Consider the following 27,843-nt stretch of genomic DNA (forward strand, 5'->3'; position numbering starts at 1 on the left):
GTGAAGGGGTAGAGAGACCTGCCTTATAACATTGTGAAGGAGTAGAGAGAGGGTTGTTTTGCATGGTGGGGTACTTCATTGTAATATAAAAAAAGGAATGACACTGAGCTTAATGCTTTCTTAATCTCACTAGCTTGGGGAAGGTTTTCCTACAGTACCCAGGATCCGTCCCTCCTCCTTCCATCCTGATCTATCACGGGACATTGTAGCTCCTTCTAGACCCTAAAGTGTACAGTGCTGGAGGCAAGAGGATTTGGGTTGCTGGAACTCACAGAGTACCTTGTATTTGTTGGGGTTTGGCTTGTTGGGGGAGGGAGGTTCTTGGGGTCCCAGTACTTATGGCCGTGTTCTATCTTCATTCTCAGATGAGCAATGGCAGGCGCTGGTGAGCGCAAAGGCAAGAAGGATGACAATGGCATTGGCACAGCCATTGACTTTGTGCTCTCCAATGCCCGGCTGGTGCTGGGGGTGGGTGGAGCGGCCATGCTGGGCATCGCCACGCTGGCAGTTAAGCGGGTAAGTGCATGCAGCCAGGGCCAGGGGTGGGATGTAGTGGTATGGTCATAAGATGTAACATTTTATAGAAAGAAAATGTCGAAGCGTTCTAGTAATAGGAGGAAATGATCGCAATGATGTTAAGTGAAAAAAACAGGTTTCAAAAGTACGTGTAGAGTGGTCTTCATTACATGCATCTAGAAAGAAACATACCAGATATTACAAACAGTTTTCTCTGGGTCATGACATATGGATTATCTATGTCTTATTTAGTCTTCCCTGAGATTTTCTGCATGGAGCAAAGTATTCTATAATCTAGAATAAAAACAAAATTACTAAAAGATAGTAGTTGAACTTACTAGGACAGAGCTTCTGGAGAGGAAGTAAATTGGAAAGAAATAGGGAAAGAGGGCAGGTTTATGTCCTGTGTCCTCTCTGCTATTTCAGATGTACGATCGGGCGATCAGTGCCCCTACTAGCCCCACCCGCCTGAGCCATTCGGGGAAAAGGAGCTGGGAAGAACCAAACTGGATGGGCTCCCCCCGACTGCTGAACAGGGACATGAAGACGGGCCTGAGCCGGTCCCTGCAGACCCTTCCCACAGACTCCTCTGCCTTCGACACAGGTGAGAAGGGCTGCTGCCCCTCCTGGGACCTCTCTGGACTTGCAGTACCACTCCTGCACTCAGCAGATGTTTCCTGAGCACATCTGTGCCAGGCACTGTGCCAGCACTTGCCCTCCATGCCAGGCCCTTCTTTCTGGGGCTGAGGCAGCTGTGGACCGAGCAGGCATGGGCAGAGCTCACGTGCCTCTCTTTCTTGCCTTGGCAGATACATTCTGCCCGCCCCGGCCCAAGCCAGTGGCCAGGAAGGGCCAGGTAGACTTGAAGAAGTCACGACTCCGCATGTCCCTGCAGGAGAAACTTCTTACTTACTACCGGAACCGGGCAGCCATCCCTGCTGGAGAGCAGGCTCGGGCCAAGCAAGCTGCTGTGGACATATGTGCTGAGCTCCGGAGCTTCCTGCGGGCGAAGTTGCCTGACATGCCGCTTCGGGACATGTACTTGAGTGGCAGCCTCTATGATGACCTGCAGGTAACAAGGTGGTTCTCATGGTGGGTGGGGTTTGGGTGCTAAGCACAGTAGTGTTGTTGGCACACATCAGTGTCCAGGCTTGCTAGAAAGACTGAGGTCTTACAGCTTCCGAATCCTGTGTACTGCAGCAGCATTTGGAGAGCCATACTTGTTATTCTTGTTTTGTTTTGTTTGGTTTTGTTTTTGAGATGGAGTCTCGCTCTGTCGCCCAGGCTGGAGTGGTGCAGTGGCGTGATCTCGACTCACTGCAAGCTCCGCCTCCCGAGTTCAAGCGATTCTCCTGCCTCAGCCTTCTGAGTAACTGGGATTACAGGTGTGTGCCATCACTCCCGGCTAATTTTTTTGTATTTTTAGTAGAGATAGGGTTTTGCCATGTTGGCCAGGCTGGTCTCGAACTCCTGACCTCAGGTGATCCACCTGCCTTGGCCTCCCAAAATGCTGGGATTACAGATGTGAGCCACCACACCTGGCATGTTATTCTTTCTTCTTGTGTCTTTAATCCTTTCTCATGTTTTAGTCCTACTTACAACTTTTAAGAAGCTATAAGAGGCCTCCTCCTTCCTATATTCTTGTATCCATCTCTCCTTTCTAGTTTTCTCAGTCTGTGTAGATTGATATGGTGACATGAAAGAATTCTTTTTTTTTTCCCAGATAGATTCTTGTTCTATTGCCCAGGCTGGAGTACAGTGGCACGATCTTGGCTCACTGCAACCTCCGCCTCCTGCGTTCAAGCAGTTCTCCTGCCTCAGCTTCCCGAGTAGCTGGGACTACAGGCACCCGCCACAATGCCCGGCTAATTTTTTTGTATTTTTAGTAGAGATGGGGTTTCACCATGTTGGCTAGGCTGGTCTCGAACTCCTGACCTCAAGTGAGCTGGCCGCCTCGGCCTCCCACAGTGCTGGGATTACAGGCGTGAGCCACTGCGCCCGGCCTAGAGTTCCCATTCTTGCTGGGGGAATGTAAGATGGTGGGAACCGTGTTGGAGGAAACGTGTCTTTTGAACAGAGTAAACCCTCCAAATGTTTTAAATTCTGCTGTGACAGGTGGTGGCAGCTGACCACATCCAGCTGATTGTGCCCCTTGTGCTGGAGCAGAACCTGTGGTCGTGTATTCCTGGTGAAGACACCATCATGAATGTTCCTGGCTTCTTCCTGGTTCGTCGTGAGAATCCAGAGTACTTTCCTCGTGGGAGCAGTTACTGGGACCGCTGTGTAGTAGGGGGCTACCTCTCCCCAAAGACAGTCACAGATACATTTGAGAAGGTGGTGGCTGGCTCCATCAATTGGCCAGCCATAGGGTCCCTCTTGGACTATGTGATCCGGCCGGCACCACCCCCAGAGGCCCTCACATTGGAGGTACAGTACGAGCGTGACAAACATCTCTTCATTGACTTCCTGCCATCAGTGACCCTCGGTGACACAGTCTTGGTGGCCAAACCACACCGGCTAGCCCAGTATGACAACCTGTGGCGGCTGAGCCTGCGTCCCGCAGAGACGGCACGCCTGCGGGCTCTGGACCAGGCTGACTCGGGCTGCCGATCTCTGTGCCTCAAGATCCTCAAGGCCATATGCAAGTCCACCCCGTCTCTGGGCCACCTCACTGCCAGCCAGCTAACCAATGTCATCCTCCTCTTGGCCCAGGAGGAGGCTGACTGGTCTCCAGATATGCTGGCCGACCGTTTCCTGCAGGCCCTGAGGGGACTTATCAGCTACCTAGAGGCTGGAATCCTGCCCAGTGCTCTAAACCCCAAGGTGAACTTATTTGCAGAGCTTACCCCTGAGGAAATAGATGAATTAGGATACACTCTGTATTGCTCATTGTCCGAGCCAGAGGTGCTGCTGCAGACGTAGGGCAGGTGAAGGCCAAAGCGGGTGTTGGTGGTCAGGCCTTGGATTTTCCGTTAGATACACTTGGCTACGTAGTTGGTGCCTCACAGGGTTCCTGGTGCCTGCTGTCTTGCTGATCATCAACCTGGTCACTTCATGCTGATTAGAATGACATCTCTTCCATCTCCTATTTTCTTACCCAGCTCTTCCTATTTTTGTTACCAATCACTGTGCTCCTTGCTCCCCCTGGCTCCAGGCTAATTTTTCGGGAATGAATTGAGAAGGTGGTGTGCTGGCCTGAGCTGATGGACCACTTGGTGTTTTGCATTTCGGCCCATGTTTGCTGCCTCTGTCTGGTCTGCCTTGCCTGTTTGCCTCTTCCTATTCAGTATCTTTTCTATTTTTTCCTCTCTTGTTCATGCCTTCTGTTTTGCTCTTGTCCCTGGAGCATATCTGCCTAATTAAGATGTTGCCTTTTAGTTGAATGCCACTGAAGAGCTGTGATAGCACGTTTCAAAGCTGAACTCTACAGAGTGAGTGCTGGGACAGTATTTAGGGTTTCTGGGAGTGAGGCTGGTAGAAGAGCTGGCCTTGACCCCGGTTCCTGGAGTAGAGTTCGCCCTCCCCGCCACCTCCTGACCCATTCCTAAATGCTGAAAACGCCTCTCACGGAAACACTGTTAGTGATCCCCACAGGACAAGCTGGATTCTAAGTTGTTTGCAGATTGAATTTCTGGGTGGCTATCAGCAGAAGTGCAGAGTAGGGAACCAGAGCTAGTTAAGGGCCTAGTGGAGGGTTTGTGTGCCCAGTGTCTGCTCCTCATCTGTGGCTGCAGGGGTCAGACAGATAAGGATGGGGGCTGCCAGGACACCACCTCATCATGAATGCTGGTTTTCACCCCTTTTCCTTATTTTATTGCCAGTCAGGACAAGGCCTTGAAGGAATGCAGCCTTAGCCATCAGTTGAGCATGAGGGAGGTACACAGGCGACTGAATGTCAGTTGGAAAATCCCGTCACTAGTTGGGGTTTGGTGGCCATGTTTTCTCCCCAGACAGGCCCTGCTTTTCTAGGATGTGGCCTTAGGCAAGAACAGACCCAACAGCCAGCCCTTCATCCTCCAGTGTCTGCCATAGGAACATGAGAGGGGTGTTTGCTGAGCGCTCGGGGTATGGCCAGAGGGCAAGTGAGCATGCACAGACCTCTTTCCCCTGTCCTGTGTTTCTCACCCAGCACCCGGGGAGATCGGTGCTACCAAGGAAGAGAGCACACAGATAAGACAGAGGGGAGGAGGTGGGCATTTCCTATGTTCCTCATTGTTTCCCGCTGCTGAGATTGCAGTATTTATTGCAATGTAAATGTATCCTAAAGGTGGGGAGGAATGTTTAATCCACCATGTCCATGTGTCGTCTTGGTTTGTGTTTTTCCCTGTTTGTGGCAAGACTCTGATGATAATTCTGTTTCTCATCTGCCTATTCAGTATTTTGTTTTCCTCCCGTCAAGTTGTCTCATTTTTTCGATGACTACCTCTCCGTCAGTGAGGTTCTGGTGAAGCTCTCTGCAGCTGTCTCATTCCTTTCCAATGATAGTAACAGGAAATAACTCTTTAGCATTGATACCTCAGCAGCAATTTAGGGTAGAGATTCCTGCCCCTCTTTTGTCACAGATTAGGAAGTTGACAACTAGTCTTAACCTTGACTATATTTAGAGGTCTTTTTGCCTCTTTTCCCCTTAACAAGGATTTCTTACGGTGGTTTCAATTTCATTTGCATAAAAGTATTAAGAGGGAACAAAAAACGATAAAGCTGAGAATCTTGAGAGAGCTTATCAACCTGTCTGTTGGTAAGACTCAAATGAGAGGTTAAAAAAAAAAAATCTACATGCCTGAGTACCATCCTGGATGAATCTAGAAGGTATGGGGTAGAGCCTAACAGTGAGGGTTCCAGTGTACCTTTTGGGTATCCATTACAGGGAAGGGAGAGGAGAGGATTGATAGAGTGTTGCAAAAGTATAGATTATTCTTCACTGAGATAAAGGATTTGGTTTCCCTGCCATGAGTATTAAAAAATTTTAAGTTTTCACAACCTTGCATCTCTGACCAAATTTCACATAAAACATTGGAAGGAGGCTGGGCGCGGTGATTCACCCTTGTAATCCCAGCACTGGGAGGCTAAGGCGGGTGGATCACTTGAGGTCAGGAGTTTGAGAACAGCCTGGCCGACATGGTGAAACCCCATCTCTACCAAAAAGATAAAAATAAGCTGGGCGTGGTAGCAGGCGCCTGTAATCCCAGGTACTCGGGAGGCTGAGGCAGGAGAATCACTTAAACCTAGAGAGTGGAGGTTGCAGTGAGCTGAGATCACACCACTGCACTCCAGCCTGGGTGACAGAGTGAGCCCCTGTTTCAAAAAATTTAAAAAAATAAAAATTGGAAGGAGAGCTTAAAAAAGATAAGATTTTAAGAGTTCCAAGTTATTTTAGTGTAATTGTCACTTGAGGAAGGCAAATGAGTTTATCATTCTTCTTAAAGAGCATCTCTTTTAACTGTTTGACAAAACCGTAAGTAACTGTCATTTTACAAGCAAGAACTTCTTAAGTCCTCAGAACTAGGAGCAGTGTGAACTCTCGGCCTTGGTCCTGGTGGGTTTGCTGACCATGACTGGGCAAGCCATTCTTTTTGCTGCCATCTTCTTCTTCATCAATGTGGAACATAGGCACTTGCTTTGAGATTTTTGGATAGAAGAGGACATTCTGCACCTGCCCCCTTTTTTAAATCTTTGGGAAAAGATGAGTAATTTTCCCCACTACTCTGCCTTCCCGTTCAGTAACTCTTACTTTTGCCTGAAGTAATAGCATCTTCTCCTTCTCCATCTAGAGATTTTTGTGTGTGTGCCATCAAGGTTAGCAAACCTTATACTTAACCTAACACTTAAAAAATGCACTCATTATCTTAAACCTAATAAATTCCAGAGTTTATTTTTGTTCTCCTTTGTTGCCCTTCCTAAAAAATGAGTTCAAGATGGCAGTATTTTTCTTTACATGCTTGGTTGTGAGTTTTAAAGTTTTATTTAAATAAATGTTGAAGCTTAAGTTTAAAGAAAGCATTGCGGAGGCCCACAGTCTCCTGGGTCCCGGCCGGTGGAGGCACCTGTCCATATTCCACATTCGCTGACTGTGCTCCCTGCACTCCACTCAAGGTGAGAGTTCAGATAGTCTTGAAGGGGAATCAGCTTCAGGATGGAAGGACCCAGGAGAGGCCCCGAAGGTGGGATTCTGTAAATACAGACTACGAGTGTGCAGAGCTCTGTGCCATGGTACTTCCTTGGGACTCTGACTTGGCTGACAACTTGTGCTGTCACAGGATTTGTTAGAACTCTGCCCTTTTGTCTGAAGCTCAAGGCCAAGGAGATTTAGGATAGAGCTGACCCCTGCACCAGGCTGGGAGGCTCCAGCCCTTGTAGATGCCACTTATTATTAAGTGGCCAGAATACCAGAGATGTGGGTTCCATGGTCAGCTGCACACTAAGTGTTTACCTTTACATTTGGATCACCTTGTAGTCTTTAATTATTGGTCCCTGAGGCCAAGTCCACAACTTGCCTTCTAGTCACTTGCCTGCCCATCAGGTGGTGGATGTGTTAGCTGGTAGATTGGGAATCAGTCACCAATCTTTCTGTACTGTCTTGGTTAGGTCTGTGTAAGTAGGGGCAGCCTAGCCCTGAGACCCAGAGAGCTGCTGTCCTTTTTCTCCTTGCGGGAGGAAATAAAACTGGGGAACACAATGTCCTTCGATAGCATAGGAAGAAGAAAATAAAAGTCTCCTTTCCACCAGCGTTGACTTGTGTGTGTTGCATGAAACATCTTCCTGTGGGAGTGGTACTGGGTCTCCATTTTCAGCTAGAGTAACCTTTGAAGTGTTTGAACTAGGTCTCTATAGAAGAATGGATGGGACAGGCTGCCACGGGAGTCATTCTTGACCTTTTCAGTGTCAAAACTGGGGCAGTGTTACTTTAGTACTCAACCATTTGCTCCATCATCTGTCAGGAGGTACTGTCTATAGCAAAAGGAGAACACGTCCTGTGGGTCCCTTGTTCGGCCTTTGGAAGACATGGCTAATGGCTCAGGGATTCTTATTGCCTTTGCATGGAAAGGCTAGACAACTCCTGTATTTATTATTATTAAGACAGGGTCTTGCCCTGTTGCCCAGGCTGAGTTGCAGTGTTGTGATTACAGCTCCCTGCAGCTTGGAATTCCTGGGCTCAAGCAATCCTCCCACCTCTGCCTGAGTAGCTGGGACTACAGGCTGGAGCCACTGCTCCTGGCACCAATTCTGTATATCTCAACACTCATGATTCCCCAAGGAGAAAGAAAAACCATGCTTTTATTCCAGCATCCATTATGCCTTGTGTATACCTGTATACCAGTTTTAAAGTTGTTGGTTTCATTTCACTAAATAATAGTTAAGAGTCCTCTGAGGCAGCAGGAGGATGTGGACAGTGGCACAGGTCAGGGTCAGGAGACCTGAGTTCTATGAAGGGTAGCAGCAATAGCAACTACTATTGGGTGCTTACATGTACCAGGCGCTGTGCTAAGTGCTTTACATGCATGACCTCACTTCATGGGGCAAGGATACTCATCAGTAGTCTCATTTTACAAATGAGGAAACCGAGGCTCAAAGAGGATAAGTCACTTAGCCAAAATGTCCCAGCCAGGATTCTTTTGGGTGAGCTCCCCAAAATCTGTCTTCTAACTCCTACTCTATACTCCCTCCACTGGGAGCTGTGCGACTTTGAGCAGGAAGCTTCATCCCATTGGGCCTCGGTTTACCATTGGAAAGGACTTGTGGGCGAGGTTGAATGAGCACAGCAGATGGCCTGTGGTTATTTAGAGCAGTGCTTTCCTGGTTGTTTGATATCACAGCGATCATAGAAATACTTGTGTGGCCCGGTGAAATGGAGGCGGAAACTCAGTTTCCACTTCACAGGGCCTGACAGGAGGGGCCTGAGGACGATGCGGAGGTTTCCTGTATTCTTAAGACAGACTACCCCTTCCCAACGCACAACCCCGAGCAAGTGGCCGTGGGTTCCCAAGCGCCTCTCCTCCCAGGGCCATGGGTATGACCACTGAAAAGCGGGTTAGGCCGGGGAGTTCAGAACCCGGAGTGAATCGAAACTACCCCAGGGAGACGGCAGCGAAGAAAATCCTGTTCTTAGGGGAACGCAATCTTCGGACACCAGAAGTTCCCCTATGATGCTATTCTGTGGCAGCCTCGCACTTGAGCTGGATGAGAATTGTAAAAACCCAGGTTGGGCGACAGGACGGCGCATCTTCCCGGCTCCTTTCCAGAGTTTAGGAGGAGCCATGAAGACTCAGCCGGCCTTTGGGTGTAGGTGGGCAGGCCCGGGGCGCCCTCTCGAGACCCCTTCAACCTCCCGGGGGCAGCAACACCGTGTCGGCTATGAATGGCTCCTCTGGAAAACTCAGGCTTGGAACAGGTAACCCCCCCGTTTCCGCAGGCCAGAAATCAGCACCCGCAACCGAAAGACGCGCAGGCTGGGAGTGGCGGCGGGGCAGCCAGTGGCGGACCTCCACTGAGGGCAGTGGGACCCGACCGCACAGGCTGGGCCCTGAGGCCACTATGCGGTGCGCTAGCCTAAGGTCTCCTGGGGGCAGGAGCCAGCGCGATTGTAGCTGGCCAGCAGGCTGGCCGGGCTGAGGCCTGGCAGAGACTGGAGACCACGACTCTTCCCACGCGGACTCCGGGATCCCTCTGCCAGCAGCCGCCCACCTGGGGCCCTGAGCCAATAAGAGCTCGAGCTATATATGACTCACCGTGCCTGGGCCAATCAGCTTGACGCGCGCTCTTCGCCCTTACCTCGCGCGATAACCTGGCGTCCTCGGCCTTCACAATAAAAACTCTCCGCCGGAAAACGACCTCTCCCCGCCCACCGCGCCGACACCGGAAGCGAGGCGTGTCTGGTAGATCACTCCGCGCTCCGGCGGCGAAGGAAAGAACGGACTCTGATCATAGAAGTCTAGTAAAGTAGTGCACCTCTCTCGTTTCGTGAGGTCATAAGAACAAACACCTTTTCTCGTCACAGCTACTCGCTGGGCATAAACGGTTGGGGCGTCAAAGGGAGGGAAGCGAGCGGGCGGGAGGAGACGGTCACGTGGCCGTGGCGGAAGGATGCGTCTGTGCTGCGTCCCCTTAGAGACGAAGTCTATAAAGGGCCAGCGGGCAGCCGCTGCGGCCATTTCTGTTTCGTCCGCCTACAGATGTAGTTTCGTTCTCACGTGCGCGCCTTCCCTCCTCCCCGCCCGCAGGGTCCACGGCCACCATGGCGTATTAGGGGCAGCAGTGCCTGCGGCAGCATTGGCCTTTGCAGCGGCGGCAGCAGCACCAGGCTCTGCAGCGGCACCACCCCCAGCGGCTTAAGCCATGGCGTGAGTACCAGGGCGGGTCGTCCAGCTGTGCTCCCTGGGCCCGCACAGGTTTTGGGTTTGTGGGGTGCGACCTGGGGCCGGGGCGGTGCCGCCAAGCAGGAAGCGATTTTACGAGCGCCTGGGACGCGTGGTCTTTGCTTGGGTGTCCCCGAGACGCTCGCGTGCCCGGGATCGGGAAAGCGCATTCATGTGCCAGGACTGCTTCCACAGGGGCCCTACCGCCCTCGGACCCCGAGCCCCCCAAGGGTCCCAGGGGTCTCGGCTTTCCCCCCCGCGGAACGTGGCAGGAACCAAGATGGCGGCGGCAGGGCGGTGGCGCGGGCGTGAGTCAAGGGCGGGCGGTGGGCGGGGCGCGGCCGCCCTGGCCGTATTTGGACGCGGGGACAGAGCGCCTTCCTCTTGGTGGCCGGTGGAAGAATCGCCTGGTCTCCGTGAGCGTCCATTTTGTGGAACCTGAGCCGCAGCAGGGAGGGGCGGATACAACCGCCCCGTTGCCGACTTTCTAGATGGCTGTTCTAGAGAAGTCCCGTCTGGTAAGTGGAAAGATGAGATTCTCAGACCAGCTAACCTCTAATGGGAGTTGGCTTCTGATTCCCATTCAGGCTTCTCACGGCATTCAGCAGCAGCGTTGCTGTAACCGACAAAGACATCTTCGAATTAAGCACATTCCTCGATTCCAGCAAAGCACCGCAACATGACCGAAATGAGCTTCCTGAGCAGCGAGGTGTTGGTGGGGGACTTGATGTCCCCCTTCGACCAGTCGGGTTTGGGGGCTGAAGAAAGCCTAGGTCTCTTAGATGACTACCTGGAGGTGGCCAAGCACTTCAAACCTCATGGGTTCTCCAGCGACAAGGCTAAGGCGGGCTCCTCCGAATGGCTGGCTGTGGAGGGGTTGGTCAGTCCCTCCAACAACGGCAAGGGTGAGTGGGCCACCACCACATCGTCTGGGTGGGATCTAGAGTTAGGGGCCTGCTACCTTTGTATCTGACTTACTTGGCCCTGTCATTCAAATCTTTTGCAGAGGATGCCTTCTCCGGGACAGACTGGATGTTGGAGAAAATGGATTTGAAGGAGTTCGACTTTGATGCCCTGTTGGGTATGGATGACCTGGAAACCATGCCAGATGACCTTTTGACCATGTTGGATGACACGTGTGATCTCTTTGCCCCCTTAGTCCAGGAGACTAACAAGGAGCCCCCCCAGACGGTGAACCCAATTGGCCATCTCCCAGAAAGTTTAACAAAACCCGACCAGGTTGCCCCCTTCACCTTCTTGCAACCTCTTCCCCTTTCCCCAGGGGTCCTGTCCTCCACTCCAGATCATTCCTTTAGTTTAGAGTTGGGCAGTGAAGATATCACTGAAGGAGATAGGAAGCCAGACTCCACTGCTTATGTTGCCATGATCCCTCTGTGCATAAAGGAGGAAGACACCCCCTCAGATAATGATAGTGGCATCTGTATGAGCCCAGAGTCCTATCTGGGCTCTCCTCAGCATAGCCCCTCTACCAGGGGCTCTCCAAATAGGAGCTTCCCATCTCCAGGTGTTCTTTGTGGCTCTGCCCACCCCAAACCTTACGACCCTCCTGGAGAGAAGATGGTAGAAGCAAAAGTAAAGGGTGAGAAACTGGATAAGAAGCTGAAAAAAATGGAGCAAAACAAGACAGCAGCCACTAGGTACCGCCAGAAAAAGAGGGCGGAGCAGGAGGCTCTCACTGGCGAGTGCAAAGAGCTGGAAAAGAAGAATGAGGCCCTAAAAGAGAGGGCAGATTCCCTGGCCAAGGAGATCCAGTACCTGAAAGATTTGATAGAAGAGGTCCGCAAGGCAAGGGGGAAGAAAAGGGTCCCCTAGTTGAGGGTAGTCAGGAGCGTCAATGTGCTTGTACATAAGAGTCTTTGCTGTTGCTGTGTGTTGGAATAAATTATTTTGTAGGGAAAGTACTTGTGTGAATTCCTTTACTGGCAAAGTAACCGAGTGAGGTGCCACCCACCCATCCCAAACTGGTCATAACATTTCTTGTGAGATCTGGGGAGGCGGGCAGTCCAGGGCTGAAGATGGGTGCCCAGAGTGGCATCTGCTCGCCCTGCTAGGTGTAAGCCACGGTGCCTGATGACTTTCATGGGGCCATAGAGCCGGATAGTTGGCCTGCTGTAGCAAGTTCGGTCGTTTACCCGGAGCTGAGTTCGCTGGTTGTGTAGGGAAGAGGCTGGAGATCTCTGGGAAGTTCGGAGGGAGGGACAGCCTGGCCCTCCACCTATTTACTCAAGAGGGCTTCATGCCAATAGCTGTCACCTGAAACCCTGGATAAGGTTGCACAGTCCTTGAGATAAGCACACAAGATTAGGTTTCACTTGTTGGCTGAAGAGTTGTGCAGAAGCGTCTTTGTGAAGAAAGAAATGGCTCTTTTTGGCAATTGATGCTGAAGCAGGACAGGAGCTGAGGGTTGGCCTCCGTTTTTCCTTATGGGGTGGAAGGATGACATCCTGCACAGGTTCTGGCTAGAGCTGGGCACACAGGCGACAGTTCCTGTGAAGGCTGTTCCTGTTGCTACCTAAACTAGAAGGCCCGGCGTCATGCTAGGATGGATCAGCCCTCAGAAACCACGCCTCCTCACCGCAGCTTCGGACTTCCTGGCGGGGCGACTTCGCCCCCTTTCCAGGCAGGCGATGTCTTTTGTGTTGCGGATGAGTGGTTGAATGCAAGGATCAGCGCGTCCTGGGTAGGTCTGTCCTTCCTCTTGTGTCCTTAAGGATCAGTTTTCCTTCTGTGGAAGGTGGTGTACACTGGGTGTGCCCGGGGAATGGCTGGGAGAGTGAGGGTGAGTGTGCCCAGGCACTGCTGTAACTGAGCACAGCACGTGTGTTTCACCCAGTCCTGGCAACACACCCAGGAGGCAGACGACACACCCAGGAGGATTTTTTTTTTTTTTTTTTTTTAAGACAGGGTCTCTCCCTGTTGCCCAGGGTAGAGTGCAGTGGTGCGATCTCGGCTCACCACAACCTCCAACTCCCGGATTCAAACGATTCTCATGCCTCAGCCTCCCGAGTAGCTGGGATTACAGGTTCTCACTACCATGCCCAGCTAATTTTTGTATTTTTAGTAGAGACGGGGGTTTCATCATGTTGGCCAGGCTAGTCTCGAACCCCTGACCTCCTGATCCACCCACTGTGGCCTCCCGAAGTGCTGGGATTACAAACATGAGCCACTGCACCTGGCCTTTTTTTTTTTTTTTTTCTTTTTAGAGATGGAGCCTATTACCCAGGCTGGAGTGCAGTGGTGCAATCTTGGCTCACTGCAATCCCTGCCTCCCAGTTTCAAGCGATTCTCCTGCCTCAACCTCCCGAGTAGCTGGCATTACAGACCGCCACCATGCCCAGCTAATTTTTGTATTTTTAGTGGGGATGGGGCTTTGTCGTGTTGGCCAGGCTGGTCTCGAACTCCTGACTTCAGGTGATCTGCCCGTCTCGGCCTCTTAAAGTGCTGGGATTACAGGCGTGACCCACCACGCCCAGCTCACCCAGGAGGATTTTGAGCCAAGAGGTAGAGCTGGAATTTGAACCTAGGACTTGGGCTCCAGTCTGGGCTCTTCATTTTGCCTCTTGAGCTGGAAACAAATGGCCTGTAATGACCTGCATGGTGGGGCCCACATGACCTTTCCGGTGCCCAGTATAGACGGTCAGCTGAGAACCAACTGTTGATGGAATGCATGCAACTGCTTGTGGAGAAGTTGCCCGAGGCACCACTGGAAGTGGGCATCACACATGGGTCTTGGACCTGGTGCTCTTTGAGGTCTTTCCTGCTGAGATTCTAGAATTCTCCAAAGGCCATGGGCCTCCATCCACATCCAGGTACTAAATAGGCATTAGGGTGTGGCCAACAGCATCAGAGTCATCTAGTGCCAGTGGGGGTCGGCCCTCATTTGGCAGACGAGAAACTGAGGCACCAAGAAGGGCAGTGCAGGCTGGTGGTGTGGACCCAGGATGCTGGGGCTGTGCCCTTCCCAGGTCCCTGCAGCTAAGGCCTCCCACACCCAGAAGGCACCAGCTCAGGTCACAGTGGCTTTGCCCTTCTCCTTGACCTCACCTCCTCCGCTCACTGTGCTCCTGGCCTTTGTCCATCTGTCTGCCAAGCCTGGTCCTGCCTCAGAGCCTCGCACTTGCCGTTTTTTTTGTGACTTTTTTCTCCATTGAGTTTATCTGTATACAGATTCACTTTCTGTTCTCCATTCCCTAACTACAGTATAAGGTCAATCTATGGCAGCAGGTATTTTGCTATCTTGTTCATTCCGGTACTTCCAGGACTAGAGCGGTGCCTGGGAAATAGCAAAAATGACTGCGGCGAAAATGTTCAAAGAGCTCTGATGCTCTAGGCGCCTTCCAGTGATGAGCTCTGAGTCCTCCTGAGGCTGTGAGGAGGGTCTTATGACTGCACCCCTCTTACTGATGCAGCTGAGACCCAGACTTAGGCACCCCCTTGGGAAGTCTGGGTGGGGGTGGACACTGGCCCACGGGCAGTTGGTATAGGCAGTGATAGTGACCTGGACAAACCAGCTGGATTTGGCTAGGCAGATGTCTGTTCTGGAGAGCCCAGCGCAATAAGGGGTACGGGAGGAAGGGGCGGAGGTGAGGCTGATGTCCAGCCACCACCCTGCATGTGGCAACTTATGGTCCCTGCCAGGCCTTGGCCAGCCCAGCCTAGGTGACCAGGTCAGAGGTGGAGCTGGGCTTTACCCAGTGACCAGGGGCCGGGGGCTGGGGGATAGGAAGGGACCTCACAGGCGGGAGCAGACAACTCTCAGCATTTTCTCCTGCTTTGTGTCTAGGACAAGGCTGTAGGTTGTGGAGAGCAGAGAACCACCTTCATCTTTTGTACAACTAGTCCTGAGTGGGTGCCCACTCTGCACTACACTGTTTGGGTGCTGGCTACAGCAGTGAGCCAAGTAAACATCCCTGCCCTCATGGAGCTTTGCTTCTGGTAAAGGAGACAGATGGACCCTGAAAAGAAAAAAATGTGACATGTGTCACATTCAGATGTAACACAGCAGCTGGGTCAGGCATGGACATGCTGGGCATGCTCCTTAAGATGGGTGCTCAGGGAGTCACAGGGCTCAGCTCAGCAGGACTGGGCTGGGATCAGCAAGGAGAGGCAGCCAGGATGTGGGTGTGAAGAGAGGGGATCCCCCCAAGCAAGAGAAAGGATGGAGGACCCATTTCCTGAGATCGGGAAAACCAGGGGAAGAGCATGATTTTATTTCAAAGAGGCCAGGTAGAAATAAAAAGTTCCTGGCTTTGGGAGGCCGAGGAGGGTGGATCACGAGGTCAGGAGATCGAGACCATTCTGGCTAACACAGTGAAACCCCGTCTCTACTAAAAATACAAAAAAAAAAATTAGCCGGGCGTAGTGGCAGGCGCCTGTAGTCCCAGCTACTCGGGAGGCTGAGGCAGGAGAATGGCGTGAACCCGGGAGGTGGAGCTTGCAGTGAGCCGAGATTGCGCCACTGCACTCCAGCCTGGGCGGCAGAGCGGGACTCTATCTCAAAAAAAAAGAAAAAAAAAAAAAAAAAATTAGCAGGGTGAGGCCGGGCGCGGGGGCTCATGCCTGTAATCCCAGCACTTTGGGAGGGAGGCTGAGGCGGGTGGATCAGGAGGTCAGGAGATCGAGACCATCCTGGCTAACATGGTGAAACTCCATCTCTGCTAAAAATATGAAAAATTAGCCGGGCATGGTGGCGGGCACCTGTAGTCCTAGCTACTTGGGAGGCTGAGGCAGAAGAATGGCATGAACCTGGGAGGCGGAGCTTGCAGTGAGCCAAGATCGCGTCACTGCACTCCAGCCTGGGTGGCAGAGCAAGACTCCGTCTCAAAAACATAGAAAATAAAAAAAATTAGCTGGGCGTGGCGGCACATGCCTGTAATCCCAGCTACTTGGGAAGCTGAGGCAGGAGAATCGCTTGAACCCGGGAGGCAGAGGTTGCAGTGAGCAGTGCCACTGCACTCCAACGTGGGTGACAAAGTGAGGCTCCATCTCAAAAAAAAAGTCCCCTCAGTGACACCCAAGTGCCAACCACCCTTGCCTAGGTGGCCCGTGGGGTGGGGTGGGGGCTCTCAGCCTAGTTGGGGGACTGAAGGTGGACACTTAGACCAAGTAGAAAGTGGCAGCTTCAGGAGACAGAGCAGGGCCTCCCAGGTGGGCTTTGAAGGGCGGGGAGAGTTGTGGACAGAGAATGGGAACAACACCCCATGAAAGTCAGCCAGGCAGGAAAGAACGGGGCACACACCAAGTGCCACAGTCCCACTGCCTGTGGCAGAGGCCTTTGCCCAGGCTAAGCTCTGAGTCTGCAGCTGGGCCCCAGCAGAGTCCCATGTTGCAGTCCTGGCCCACTCCTGCCTGGTCCCCTTGGCCAACTCCTCTAGTAGCAAAGAGGGTCAGAGTGTGGGGGCTTGAGCAGCCCATCCCACTGTGGAAGACACTGGAAGACACAGGAAGCCATGGCTGGGGCCCTCCTGTGGGGCATGGGGTAGGTTCCTCAAACTCTGCTTCCCCAAACCACCTGTGACGCAAATGCTTCCGGTGCTTTCACACCCATCCATGATGTCTAGACCGGGGAAGGCCTCCTGCTTTGTCCTGTCAGCCCTGGGTTGAAGTGACAACTCAGTTTCCTGTTTTTTTGGGACAGTCTTGCTCTGTCACCCAGGCTGAGGTGCAGTAACGCCATCTTGGCTCACTGCAGCCTCCGCCTCTCGGGCTCCAGTGATCCTCCCACCCCAGGCCTCTTCCCCGCAAGCAGCTGGGACCACGAGTGCACACCACCATGCCCGGCTAATTATTGTATTTTTTGGTAGAAATGGGGTTTTGCCATGTTGGCCAGGCTGGTTTTGAACTCCTGACCTCAGGTGATCCACCTGCCTCAGCCTTCCACAGTGTGGGGATTACATGTGTGAGCCACCACATCTGGCCTCAATGTCCTCTTATTTGGATCCTGTTGGCCACCAGGTCCTGGCCGTCATGGTCAGCACCTCCTTGGCCCCCCATGGGGACAAACCTTGTCTCCTCCAGTGCTGCCCCAGTCACCCCGGCTCCCTGCTGCCTTCCAGACACCTGTACCAGAACTGCTCAGGGTGACAGTTAAAAGGCAGACTCCTCAGTCCTGTCCTTGCCCCACTGGACCAGAGTGCCAGCGGTAAACACAAATGACCGTCACCCAGAGGGCACATGGACAGGCACCCAATAGCGCTACTTGGCATAAGTGTAAGATTTATTGGGAAGCTCACAAGCAGGGAAGCAGCAGGACCCTGGCTCCCATCCTCCTTGGGGGGCAGTGCCTGTCACTCTGCACTCAACCCAGGGAGGGAGCAGGAAGAACACCTGGGCGATTATGTAACAGTGGGCGTGTCCTTGATAGAAAGGGGCCCCGGGCCTATGGTCAGCCTGTTCTTCCAGGCGCTAGAGGCTGAATTGGCTTCTTGTTAAGCTGCTTAAAAGATTAAGGGCACGAGTCTCCATGGATATCTGAGTTTCTCTGCCCAGTGGGGTCATTACAGTCCAGCAGGCAGGAAGAGGCCCTGGTCTCTAAGGTTTGGGGTCACAGCACACTCCCTCCCCCTCCCCCTGCTGATGGAGGTCACTTGGAGACGGGACCACTGCTGGCCCCATCACGTCTTCATTTAGGATGGAATACCGGTTAAAGATCGGGAACAGACCACCCACAGCAGTGGGGGAGCAAATGCTCTTACAAATAATGGGCCCCGAGGCAGTGTCATCAGGGAACCCAGGGAGCCAGATTGTCACTCCCAATCAGACCCAGCCTCAGGGGACTATGCCATGCTCTTTACCAGCAGCAATGGGAGTCACCACACCAAAGGAGCCCTTAGGCTGGGGTGGGCAGGGAAGAGTTCAGGAGACAAACGGAGCTGCCTGAAAGCCTCCCAGGTCCCTTCCCCTGAGGCTCCCTGATGAATGGACTCCTGGGCTGACTTCTCACCTCTCCTCCACTGGCCCCACCTCTGGTCTTCACTCACACAGTCATTCAGTACCTGCCTGTCCTTCACCTCCTGATCCCAACCCATGCCTGCTGGGTCCCGTCTGCCTCCCCTCCCCTCCATTCTTCAGCTCAGGCACACACCTGAGTGTGAAACCGTTTCTTCAGGTTACCTCCTGAGTCCCCTCTACTGTCCCCTCCCCACTAAGACAGGCATTTGACCCCACCTGGCTGCACACCAGAGCCTGAGCGGGAAAGGGCACACACCTGGTGAACTGCTCCGCTCACCGCAGACTCCACGCTCCCCGGGCGTGGGCTGAAGCAGCACCACTCCCACTGCCAGACCTAGCCACCTGCACCAGAACTCCTCCCAGCAGCTATTTTTTTTGCCTCAAGAGTCACCTTTTTAGCTATGGCGGCCACCCCCAGAGGAAAGAGGCTCCCCTGGGGTAGGGCAGCAGAGGCTGGTGTTCTGATGGCTGCCTGCCAGGGCTGGACTGGAGGACTTGTGACTCGGAGCTGAGAAGCACGCTGGGAGATGGGGGAAGGCAGGGTGGCGCTTTGGTGCCACAGGAGATGGGAGACACGCCGTGGGGCAGATCAGCAGCACACACAGCTCTTAGGTTCGCATTTATTACAACTTGGAAGCCCACCCTTCTTCCTACTCCAGGAGATGCCGTCCCCGAGGGCTCAGGAACCACAGCAAACAGCCCAGAGGCCTGGGCGAAAGCAAACAAAACATACGTTCCTCTCCAGCAGGTGCAGACGCTCTGCCCAGGCCTGCGGAAGCCAGCTCCAGTCTGTGTGTATATCCTCCCCAGGACTTTCGGCCCACCAGCTCCATTCCAGCTACCACTTGGCTCCAGCTCCACGGCTTCCTCAAGCCAGGCTGGTCCTGCATCGCCATCTGCTGGCCAAGCAGCACGGCCGGGTCCTGGGGCCAGCAGAGGAGTCGGACGGAGGCGGCCGGATTGAAAGCCTCTTCACCGTGCCCTCCAGGGAGCCTAGCTGCCGAAGTATTCCTGCTGGAACTTCTGGAAGTCCTCCTCGGTGAACACGGTGCCCTCGGCCTTCTTCTTCTTCTTAGTCTTGGCCACAGGCCGGTCACAAGCCTTGCGCCCGCGGTTCTGGCGCAAAATCTGGGGAGGGTGCGGGACTTCTGCTCATTTCAAGAGCAGAGGAGGCCCGCAAAGGTCACGGGGGAGTTCGGCGCAGGGCAGGGCTGGCCCAGCCTCCCACCCTGTGCTCAGGGCTGAGACTGCCATGGGTCCTAGGGGAACAGCCTCTGCTCTCACCTCCCAGGTCCCTTCCCATAGTCCCCTCAACAAACCTGCTGGCCCACAGACTCAGCCACGGTGCTTCTCGTCCTGGTCAGAAACTTCAGGTTTACTCTGAGGTGGTCTCGACACTCTCGCTTCCGGTACTCGTCTGTGGGTGGCAGGCAGGGGGCACCATTTCACATTCACTCCCCTTGGAAGCATTCTCGGTCCCTGGCCCATGGCCCTGCCAAAGACCTTTCATCGTCCCCTTCCCAGATTATTATAGCAGCTGGGCTCTTCTCCATCAAATGCATTCTCCACACAGGTCCTGCTGAAAGCCCCAGGCTCTGGGCCCCCCCATTTTCCAACAATCATGTCCTGAATACTACTCACCAAGGGAGCGCTCTGGAGCTTACGCTTCAGTGAGAGATGAAGGGCAAACGACCCAGTATTTTAGAAGTGCATGTATTTCACGGAGAAAAACAAAATAGGAAACAGAAAAGGGGAATTCCCAGGGTGGAGGTGCAATTTTAAATAGGAGGGAATGAGAAGGTCTCACTGAAATGACTTGGAGAGAGCTGTGGATATCCAGGGGGAGAGTATTTGTCTAGGTAGAGGAACACCCAGTGCAAAGGCCCTGAAGCAGAAATGTGTCAAATGTGTTTGTAAAACACAAAACAGCTGGAGTGGCTGGGTGCGGTGGCTCACAACTGTAATTCAGCACTTTGGGAGGCTGAGGCAGGCAGGTCACCTGAGGTCAGGAGTTTGAGACCAGCTTGGCCAACATGGTGAAACCCCGTCTGTATTAGAAATAAAAAAAACTAGCTGGGTGTGGTGGTGGGCACCTGTAATCCCAGCTACTCGGGAGGCTGAGGTAGGCGCATCGTTTGAACTCGGGAGGCAAGAGGTTGTAGTGAGATGAGACCGCACCACTGCACTCCAGCCTGGGTGACAAAGCAAGACTGTCTCAAAAAAACCCAAAAACAACAACAAAAAAACAGCTGGAGTGGGGGAAGTGGGTAGCAGGAAGAGACCAAGTTTGGTGGGGGGGGTAGGTCATGTAGGCCTCGTCAGGCACCCTTTAAGACCACTACCTTTTACTGACTACAGTGGGAGCCACCCAGAGGAGAAACAAAGAATGACTTCTGATTTTACAGGATCACTTTGGTTGCTGTTGAGAACAAGATTACTGGGGGAGGGGGGCGTGTGGAAGGCAGGAGACCGGCTAGGCTTCTGCAATAATCCAGGCAAGAGACAAAGAAGCTTGGAGCAAGGTGGCAGCCACAGAGGTGTTCTTTCCATTGGCTGCAAGGCTTGCCATTCCTCTCACTCAACATCTATGTCCCAAAACCTGTGCTGGACACCAGGGCTGCGGACAAGCCCAAGGGGGTGTGTGCCTTTAGGAGCTCCCATCTAACAGGGGAGGTGGGTGAGCACCCAGGACAGGACGGTGAGACAAGGGCTGGGACAGACAGGAATGACCTCTGGCACTCCACACTCTTGCTTCATGGCAAGTATTGCTGGGCCTCAAACCTGTCTCGCTCTCCTGCCTCCAAACTTTGGCTCAAGTTGTATTTCCTCCTTGGAATTCATAATTCTTTTAACAAATACCTTAACATATTTATGCATCAGACTCTAGGGATTCAGACACAGGAGCTTGTCACGTCCCGACACGTCAAAATATCACCATCTTGCCCACACCAGCCCCTCCGAAAGTCTTTATGTCTGTTAAGTGACACCACATCCCCCAAGAAACTAGGCTCCACCTTCACAGCCAATTCACCACTAAAACCCCTCTAAAGGCTGAAATTCTCTGCTGCCCCCTCTTTAAGGTATCTTCCACCTGCAAAATTCTCTTATCTCTGCTGCTATGGCCACTGCCCACGCCACAGCATGTCCCATTTGAATGGAGTGGGTAATAGCAGCACTCTGGGACACAGTGCCTGGTTTCTACCCGTACCACCTGGGCGGGTGCCTTTTTCTGAATCTGTAAAACGGGGGTGATAGTAGTATCGACCTCAAAGGGCTGCTGTAAGGATCAAACGAGCTGACATTTGCACAGCACTTCGAATCAGCACCTGGCACAGACTGTTAGTGAATGTGTTTAAATGCTCCATCTTTGATCCTTATTCACTAGGTCACCTTTACTAGCCTCTATTTTTTCAAATTCTCAAAGGCAACAACCTCCTTTCTAACTCAGGACCTTTGCACATGCTATTCTTCCTAGAATATTTTCCTACTTTTCACCTAGCTCACTCTTATACCTCCTTCAGCTCTCGGCTGAAATGTCGCTTCCTCAGAGAAGGCTGACTTGGCCCAAGTCCCCATCAGAGTACCGTAATCTTTTAATTCATAGGCTTCAATGCACTTAGCAATGATACACTGGGTTTGATATTCTTTGATGCTTCTTTCCCCATTAGGGCCGTAGTCCATGAGGGCCAGGACGGTGGCGTGTTCTGTCACCTTCGTATGTCCAGGAGCCCGCTCCGCGCCTGGCACACAGTAGGTCTAACAATACCAGGCCGACGCTTCAAACCCTGCCTCAAGAGCCACCTCCTCTGGGGCGCAGGTCCCAGCACCGGGGGCAGCGCTTTCAGCCCCTTCCCGAACTTACCCAGTGCCGACTTGGGCACCTTTCCCTTGGCCGAGTTCCGCAGTTTCTGGGCCTGAATTGCCTTCGTCTTCCGGGGCCGTTTCACCGAAGCCCCTCTCGGCTTGGTCTGACCTGGAGGGTCCCGGGGGGCTACAGGGGAAGAGAGAAGAAGGGACCCAGGTCGGATGGTGCGCAGTGTTCCCATGCCACTGGGGCTAAGCCCGGCCTGGATTGTTTTCCATCCAGGGCTCCCGCCCGCAGCCACTGCTATCCTTCTGCCCGCGCCGGACGTCCCCTGGCCAGCCCTCCTCACCCTCGGACGCCGCCAGCAGCTCCAGACCCCGCCGCAGCAGAGCCGCGGACATGGCTGCGCTTAGCTCCGCCCACGACCCTCACACTACTTCCGACCTGGCAGTCCTAGCCTTCTCGGCGGAAATCCGAGCCGGAACAGAGGGTTCCGGAGGGGATGGGCGGAAGTGCCGATCTTTCTTAGGACGCATGCGTTAGAGGTTTATACTTGAGCGGAAGAAGGGGCGGAAACTGGAGGCGGGTTTAAGGCGCAGAAGGACATATTTGTTATTCAATCCCAATCCACCTGGCGCCTGGCGCTCAGGCCCCTCCTTCCCTGGAAGCCGTCTGCAACCAGCTCCACCGGGTTGGCCAATCCTCTCGGGTCTCGCGGCTCCGTGGCGGGCTAGGCTGGGGACTGGGCGGAGTGTTTTTCGTATACTTCAACCAGCGCAAGATATCGCACAGGTTGAGTGCAGTATGAAAATCCAGCTGTCTTCCCGTAAGCCACACATTAAAGACATATTTTTGTTTTGAAAAATACAATTATTTCTCAAAATATGTTATGTTACAAAGCAATGGGTTTATTGTTATTTTAAGTGAATTGATGAATATGTAAATTTTTTGCTTTAGTTTCTAGTATGGCAAATATCAATTGCCGACATACAAAAGTTCTTTGGAATCCTGAATTTTTAAAATTTATTTAATTTAATTTAAATTTTTTTGAGACGGTATCTCGCTCTGTCGCCCAGGCTGGAGTGCAGTGCCGGCTCACTGCAACTTCCGCCTCCCGGGTTCAAGCGCTTCTTTTATTTGTTTGTGTTTTTTTTTTTTTTCAAGCGCTTCTTTTGCCTTAGCCTCCCGAGGAACTGAGATTACGGGCACCCGCCACCACGCCCGGCTAATTTTCTTTTTAAAAAATTTTTAGTAGAGACAGGGTTTCGCCATGTTGGCCAGGCAGGTCTTGAACTCTTGACTTCAAGTGATCCGCCCACCTCGGCCTCCCAAAGTGCTGGGATTACAGGCGTGAGGGGATTCTGAAGTTTTAAATGTAAGAAGCTTCTTAGACCAAAACGTTTGAGCCCCTCTGGCCTAGAAGTGACACTGCTTACCTGGGGGAGGAGCCCTGGTTTGTTCGCTGCTCTATCTGCAGCTGGCAGTCCAGCACCTGGCATGCAGAAGACACGCAATAAGTGAACGGTGAATCAGAAGGGACCACTGGGTTCACTCAGCCGGGTTCTGAGGGCCTTCTGTGTACCTGACAGCACAGAGTGTGGGACCTGGAGTTGGTCCTCCGGGATAGACCACACCGTCTAAGCCCTATCAGCTAGATAGTAATAATACCAACCAGCACAAACTCAAGGGTCAAGGCGCTGTTCTACGTGCTTTGCATTTGTTAACTCGTTTATCCCCCCTACCCTTCCAGGTTGGAATTGTCTTTTGCATTTTACAGACGAGGAAACAAGCACAGAGAGGCCAGGGTGGAGTCAGAGGTGGGAATCAAGACTGGCAGCCTGGCCGCAGGATTTGTGGGGGCGCTCCTGCCACAGCCACCAGGGAGAGCAGTGCTGTGGTGCTGGGTGGGGCCTGTCAAGCCATGGGGTCAGGTAGGCCCCTGGAGGGTGAGGAGGAGCTGACCACGTATGGGCAGTGGGGATTGGTCCAGGCGGAGACCGCTGTAGCGAGAACCTATCCCCTGCGACACACGAGTGGCCCCTCAGGATGCCATGCTGGGCTGGAGGGTCGCAAAGGCCTCAGACTCCATGATTTTGTCTTAAGGGGAGTAGGGGGCCTGGAGCCCAGTGATTGTTCAGACATACGCCTCCTTCCTGCTTCTAACACAGCCGGATTGTTGTCTTACTATGTGTATCAAGTATTGTCTATTTCCCCACCCATATCCCGCTGTAAGCTCCTCAAGGCAGGGATCTTTGTTTGGTTCATTGTTATATCCCTAGCGCCTGGAACAGTGCTTGGAATACGGTAAGAGTTACAGAAACGCACGAAATGAGTGGATGAGAGCTGAGTTTGGGGCGCCAGTGAGCCGCTGGGTTGAGAGGCCCAGAAGGTCGTGGGATGTGCAGCGAGTCATTCTTTCAGGCGGGCAAAGGACCAAGCTCTGTCCTCCTCCCGATCTGGGCTGATCAGCCCACGGTCCCCCGGGTGGAGGAGTTCTCTGTGTGCCAACGTCCTGGGCAGACCCCTGCAGCGTCCGCAGCCCAGCCGGGCACGGGCAGGACGGCAGGCTAGGCGCTGAACCAGCCTCCCGCGGAGGAATCGGCACATCCGCGGGGCCGGGCGCATTTCTGCCACTAGGTGGCGACGCAGGACAGCTTTCTCGCGCGGCGCGACTACAAGGCCTCAGCGGTGGCTACCCAGGCTAGGTGGGGGTGGGGGTCCGGACGTCCTTCGGCCTCGGCTGGCTCCTTGCAGCCAGCACCATGTGGTCCCGGCTTCCTGCTGTCCCGCACCCCCTCCCACTCGCAGCCTGGCCTGGAGGAGTGGCTGGGGAAGCTCAAGGCAGAGCCACCAGCCTGGGCTGCCCAGGGCGGGAGGCGAGGTCCCTTCTTGAAAACTATGCAAATGACAGTTGGGAGCTGTGTGACCCCAGCAATCCCTTAACAAAAAGTGCCTCAGTTTCCTCATCGGTTGAATGGGGCTCGGCGGGGCAGCAGCCCCTTTCTAGGAGAGGTGTGAGAACCGGTGGATCAATACCGTGCCGTGTAGGGCAGGTGTGAGAACCGGTGGATCAATACCGTGCCGTGTAGGGCAGGCCTGGGTGGGTCTGCGCCCAGGGACTGCGTGCAGAGGGTGCTACAGCGCTGCCATGCTACCTGCTCCCTCTGGGCAAGACGGGATGGGCAGGGGCAGCCACTGTTGGGCCCAAGCAGGTCACGCCACAGCCCGAATTTGGGCACCTGCGACCTGCCAGTCTTGGCCCTGATGGGTCAAGCTCAGGGGGACAGCTGCTTCCTGTCTCCCTGTGGGAGGGCGGGTCGTGAGGTCTCCCAGGCTAGTTCCCCACCTGGCATGACCCTGGGTGAGCGGCGTCACTGCTCTGAGCCTGTTTCCACACTGGGTACCTGCCTGCCCCTGATCCCCTTCTGGGGCCTTTGGCCACACGGAGGAAAATCACTGTATGGGGCCCTTCGGCCCCCATGCCCTGTCTGTGTCTCCTCCCAGGCTCCCTGGAACAGCTTAACTTCCCTGGGCCTAGGAGGCTGAGAGGCAGGTGGGCTTCCTGCAGAGCTGTGCAGCCCTTTAAGAGCAAGAGTCAGGCCGGGCGCGGTGGCTCAAGCCTGTAATCCCAGCACTTTGGGAGGCCGAGACGGGCGGATCACGAGGTCAGGAGATCGAGACCATCCTGGCTAACACGGGGAAACCCCGTCTCTACTAAAAAAATACAAAAAACTAGCCTGGCGAGGTGGCGGGCGCCTGTAGTCCCAGCTACTCGGGAGGCTGAGGCAGGAGAATGGCGTAAACCCGGGAGGCGGAGCTTGCAGTGAGCTGAGATCCGGCCACTGCGCCCCACAGAGGGAGACTCCGTCTCAAAAGAAAGAAAGAAAAAAAAAAAAAGAGCAAGAGTCAGGACTCAAGCCCCAGTCTCCGGGTCCTAAGCAAGAGTATGTGTGTGAGCGTGTTCCCTCAGCTCCCAGACCAGTGCCCCCCTGGAGAGGGGACCATAGGGTCTCTGGGAGGTGGGCAATGCTGGAGAGGGTGTCCTGGTGGTCTGGGGCTGGCACAGATGCCCCGGTTTCCACAAGGCCTCGGCTCACACAGCTGTGTGCCCACAGGCCAGCTGCCCTCCCCCGCAGCCCGTTTCCTCCTCTGAGGTTTGGGGGCTTTAGAGAGTATTGTCCAGTCCTCCATACAGGCCTGAGGCAGGAGGCGCCCGGGCTCTGGGCTCCTGTGGTCTGAAGGGAGCGCCTGCTCTGGAACCAGGCTGTATATCCTGGCTTTTCCACTCACTAGCTGTGTGACTTTGGGCAAGTCACACAACCTCTCTGTGCCTCAGTTTCTTCGTTTATGAGTTGACTATGATAATAATCCCTACCTCATAGGGCCGCGGTGAGGATCGAGTGTGGAGCGTTTGGAATTCCGTTGGACGCAGAATAAGCACTCTAGTTTGTAAATCAGTGATTGCTCTGTGGACCGCAGTGTGCCGGTGGGACCTGGGCCCCCGTCTGTGGATGTGACCTGCACTTGTATGTGGCTGCTGGATTTCCACGCTCTCGTGCTCACACACGGGTAGGTTGGAGGCCACAGGGAGTAACACCTGACAGCCTGGAGTCGTTGGTCCCCGTTCAGACGCCGCCTTCGGCGCTTAGCAGCTGTGTGACCTGGGAGCCTACCTCACCTCTCTGAGCTTCGAGGGGGTGCTTGGGGTCTGTTGGAGGTGCAGTGAGGTGGCATGAAATGTGCTCAGCACCAGACCTGGCATTTAATCATCTGTGCCATCAATAAATATCTGCCGATACCACTGACGGAGCAGCCAATAGGAGAAAAACCAGCCAGCATTTGCTGAGCTTAAACCAGAAGCCACTCCACGTGCAGGAGGTGGGCATCTGGGGTGAATAAAGGGCTCCGCTGGGCCTGGTGGTGCCCACATGCTCACGTTACACTGTCAGCAAGTGTGAGTCTGTCGTCCAGGGTCTGTAGGGTTCAGGGTGGTACCCACCAGCCCCAGGGACAGCAGCCCCCTCAGGGCATCCAGGCAGAGGCAAAGTGGCTTCTTTCCAATGATGTGAAAGGTGAAATAATGGCATGCCTGATTTTAAGGGTGTAATGAAGACACAGAAAGAGCTACTGGAAATTCTTCATGGAGATCTGGGGTCAGAAAGCAACCCCCGGGTAGGGGTCTAAGGTGGGGTCTTTTTAATGTCTCCACCCTGACCAGCCAAAGATGCAGCTCTGCCATTAAGCTGCTGTGTGATCTTTTTTTTTTTTTTTTTTTTTGAGAGCGAGTCTCGCTCTGTCCCCCAGGCTATAGTGCAGTGGCGTGATCTTGGCTCACTACAGCCTCTGTCTTCTGAGTTCAAGCGATTCTTCTGCCTCAGCCTGCCGAGTAGCTGGGATTACAGGTGCCTGCCAGCACGCCTGGCTAATTTTTGTATGTTCAGTAGAGACAGAGTTTCACGATGTTGGCCGGGCTGGTCTCGAACTCCTGACCTTAGGTGATCTGCCTGCCTTGGCCTCCCAAAGTGCTGAGATTACAGGCATGAGCCACTGCGCCCGGCTTGCTGTGTGATCTTGGGCACATCCCTCCCAGTCCCTGGAGAAAGATGGGGCGGAGTGTCCAGTCCTGCCAGGTCCCCAGGGCCATGAGATGTTAAGAGGTTACAGGGAGAGAAAGGGGTGAGCTTGGGAGACTCAGGGGAGAACTTGGGGGCCTCTTAGCAAGCAAGCACCCCTCCCTCAAGCCAACTTGTACCTGAAGACTTACCGGTAGGTTGAGGTCAGATGGGAGGTCCTTAGGCAAAGCGGATGGCACCTGGCTCTGGGAACTTGACCTCATTGTAAGATCTAGAATAAGTCCCTCCTCTATTCTGGGCTTTGCTATCCCCATGTGGGCAGTGGGGACAGACACAGCACTTTGTGGCAGAGAAAATATCCCTATAGGGCTTTGGGAGGGGACAGTGTGGGGAGTGGGTGGTTCTGGGGCCTTAAGATCTCTATGGTGGGGGTTCTGGCTCCCGAGGGGATAGAATGGGGTTGGGGAGAGTTCTGTCCCTTCTAATCTCTGTCCTTTAATTCTAATTACGTCTCCATTAAAATGCAAATTTCCAACCAACACCCTCGTAAGGGAGGCCCCGTTGTCATGGCAACTGGCATCTGTGGGGTGGTGGGGAGAGGAGCAAGTCTCCATCTTCTGATCCT

The 27,843-nt window shown here is 53.7% G+C and overlaps 3 protein-coding genes across 3 annotated transcripts; 2 read left to right on the forward strand and 1 right to left on the reverse strand.

Annotated features, from left to right (window-relative positions):
* Positions 1-24: 24 nt before the first annotated feature.
* On the forward strand, positions 25-7,243 carry MIEF1 (mitochondrial elongation factor 1). Its single transcript, XM_026448478.2, has 4 exons — positions 25-516; positions 943-1,120; positions 1,326-1,588; positions 2,632-7,243. The coding sequence occupies exons 1-4, from the start codon at positions 373-375 to the stop codon at positions 3,436-3,438; spliced, it is 1,392 nt and encodes a 463-aa protein (XP_026304263.1). The 5' UTR covers positions 25-372; the 3' UTR covers positions 3,439-7,243.
* Positions 7,244-9,350: 2,107 nt separating this feature from the next.
* ATF4 (activating transcription factor 4) lies at positions 9,351-11,788 on the forward strand. The gene is made up of 3 exons (XM_023221945.1): positions 9,351-9,854; positions 10,457-10,774; positions 10,876-11,788. Exons 2-3 carry the CDS (start codon positions 10,549-10,551, stop codon positions 11,700-11,702), a joined length of 1,053 nt encoding a protein of 350 aa, XP_023077713.1. The 5' UTR covers positions 9,351-9,854; positions 10,457-10,548; the 3' UTR covers positions 11,703-11,788.
* Positions 11,789-18,446: 6,658 nt separating this feature from the next.
* On the reverse strand, positions 18,447-22,163 carry RPS19BP1 (ribosomal protein S19 binding protein 1). The gene is made up of 4 exons (XM_023221944.2): positions 21,995-22,163; positions 21,703-21,831; positions 19,160-19,257; positions 18,447-18,968 (listed from the first exon to the last, which is right to left on the reverse strand). The coding sequence occupies exons 1-4, from the start codon at positions 22,044-22,046 to the stop codon at positions 18,834-18,836; spliced, it is 414 nt and encodes a 137-aa protein (XP_023077712.1). The 5' UTR covers positions 22,047-22,163; the 3' UTR covers positions 18,447-18,833.
* Positions 22,164-27,843: the final 5,680 nt, after the last annotated feature.

The sequence above is a fragment of the Piliocolobus tephrosceles genome, chromosome 19, assembly GCF_002776525.5.
Source record: "Piliocolobus tephrosceles isolate RC106 chromosome 19, ASM277652v3, whole genome shotgun sequence".
NCBI lineage: Eukaryota > Metazoa > Chordata > Mammalia > Primates > Cercopithecidae > Piliocolobus > Piliocolobus tephrosceles.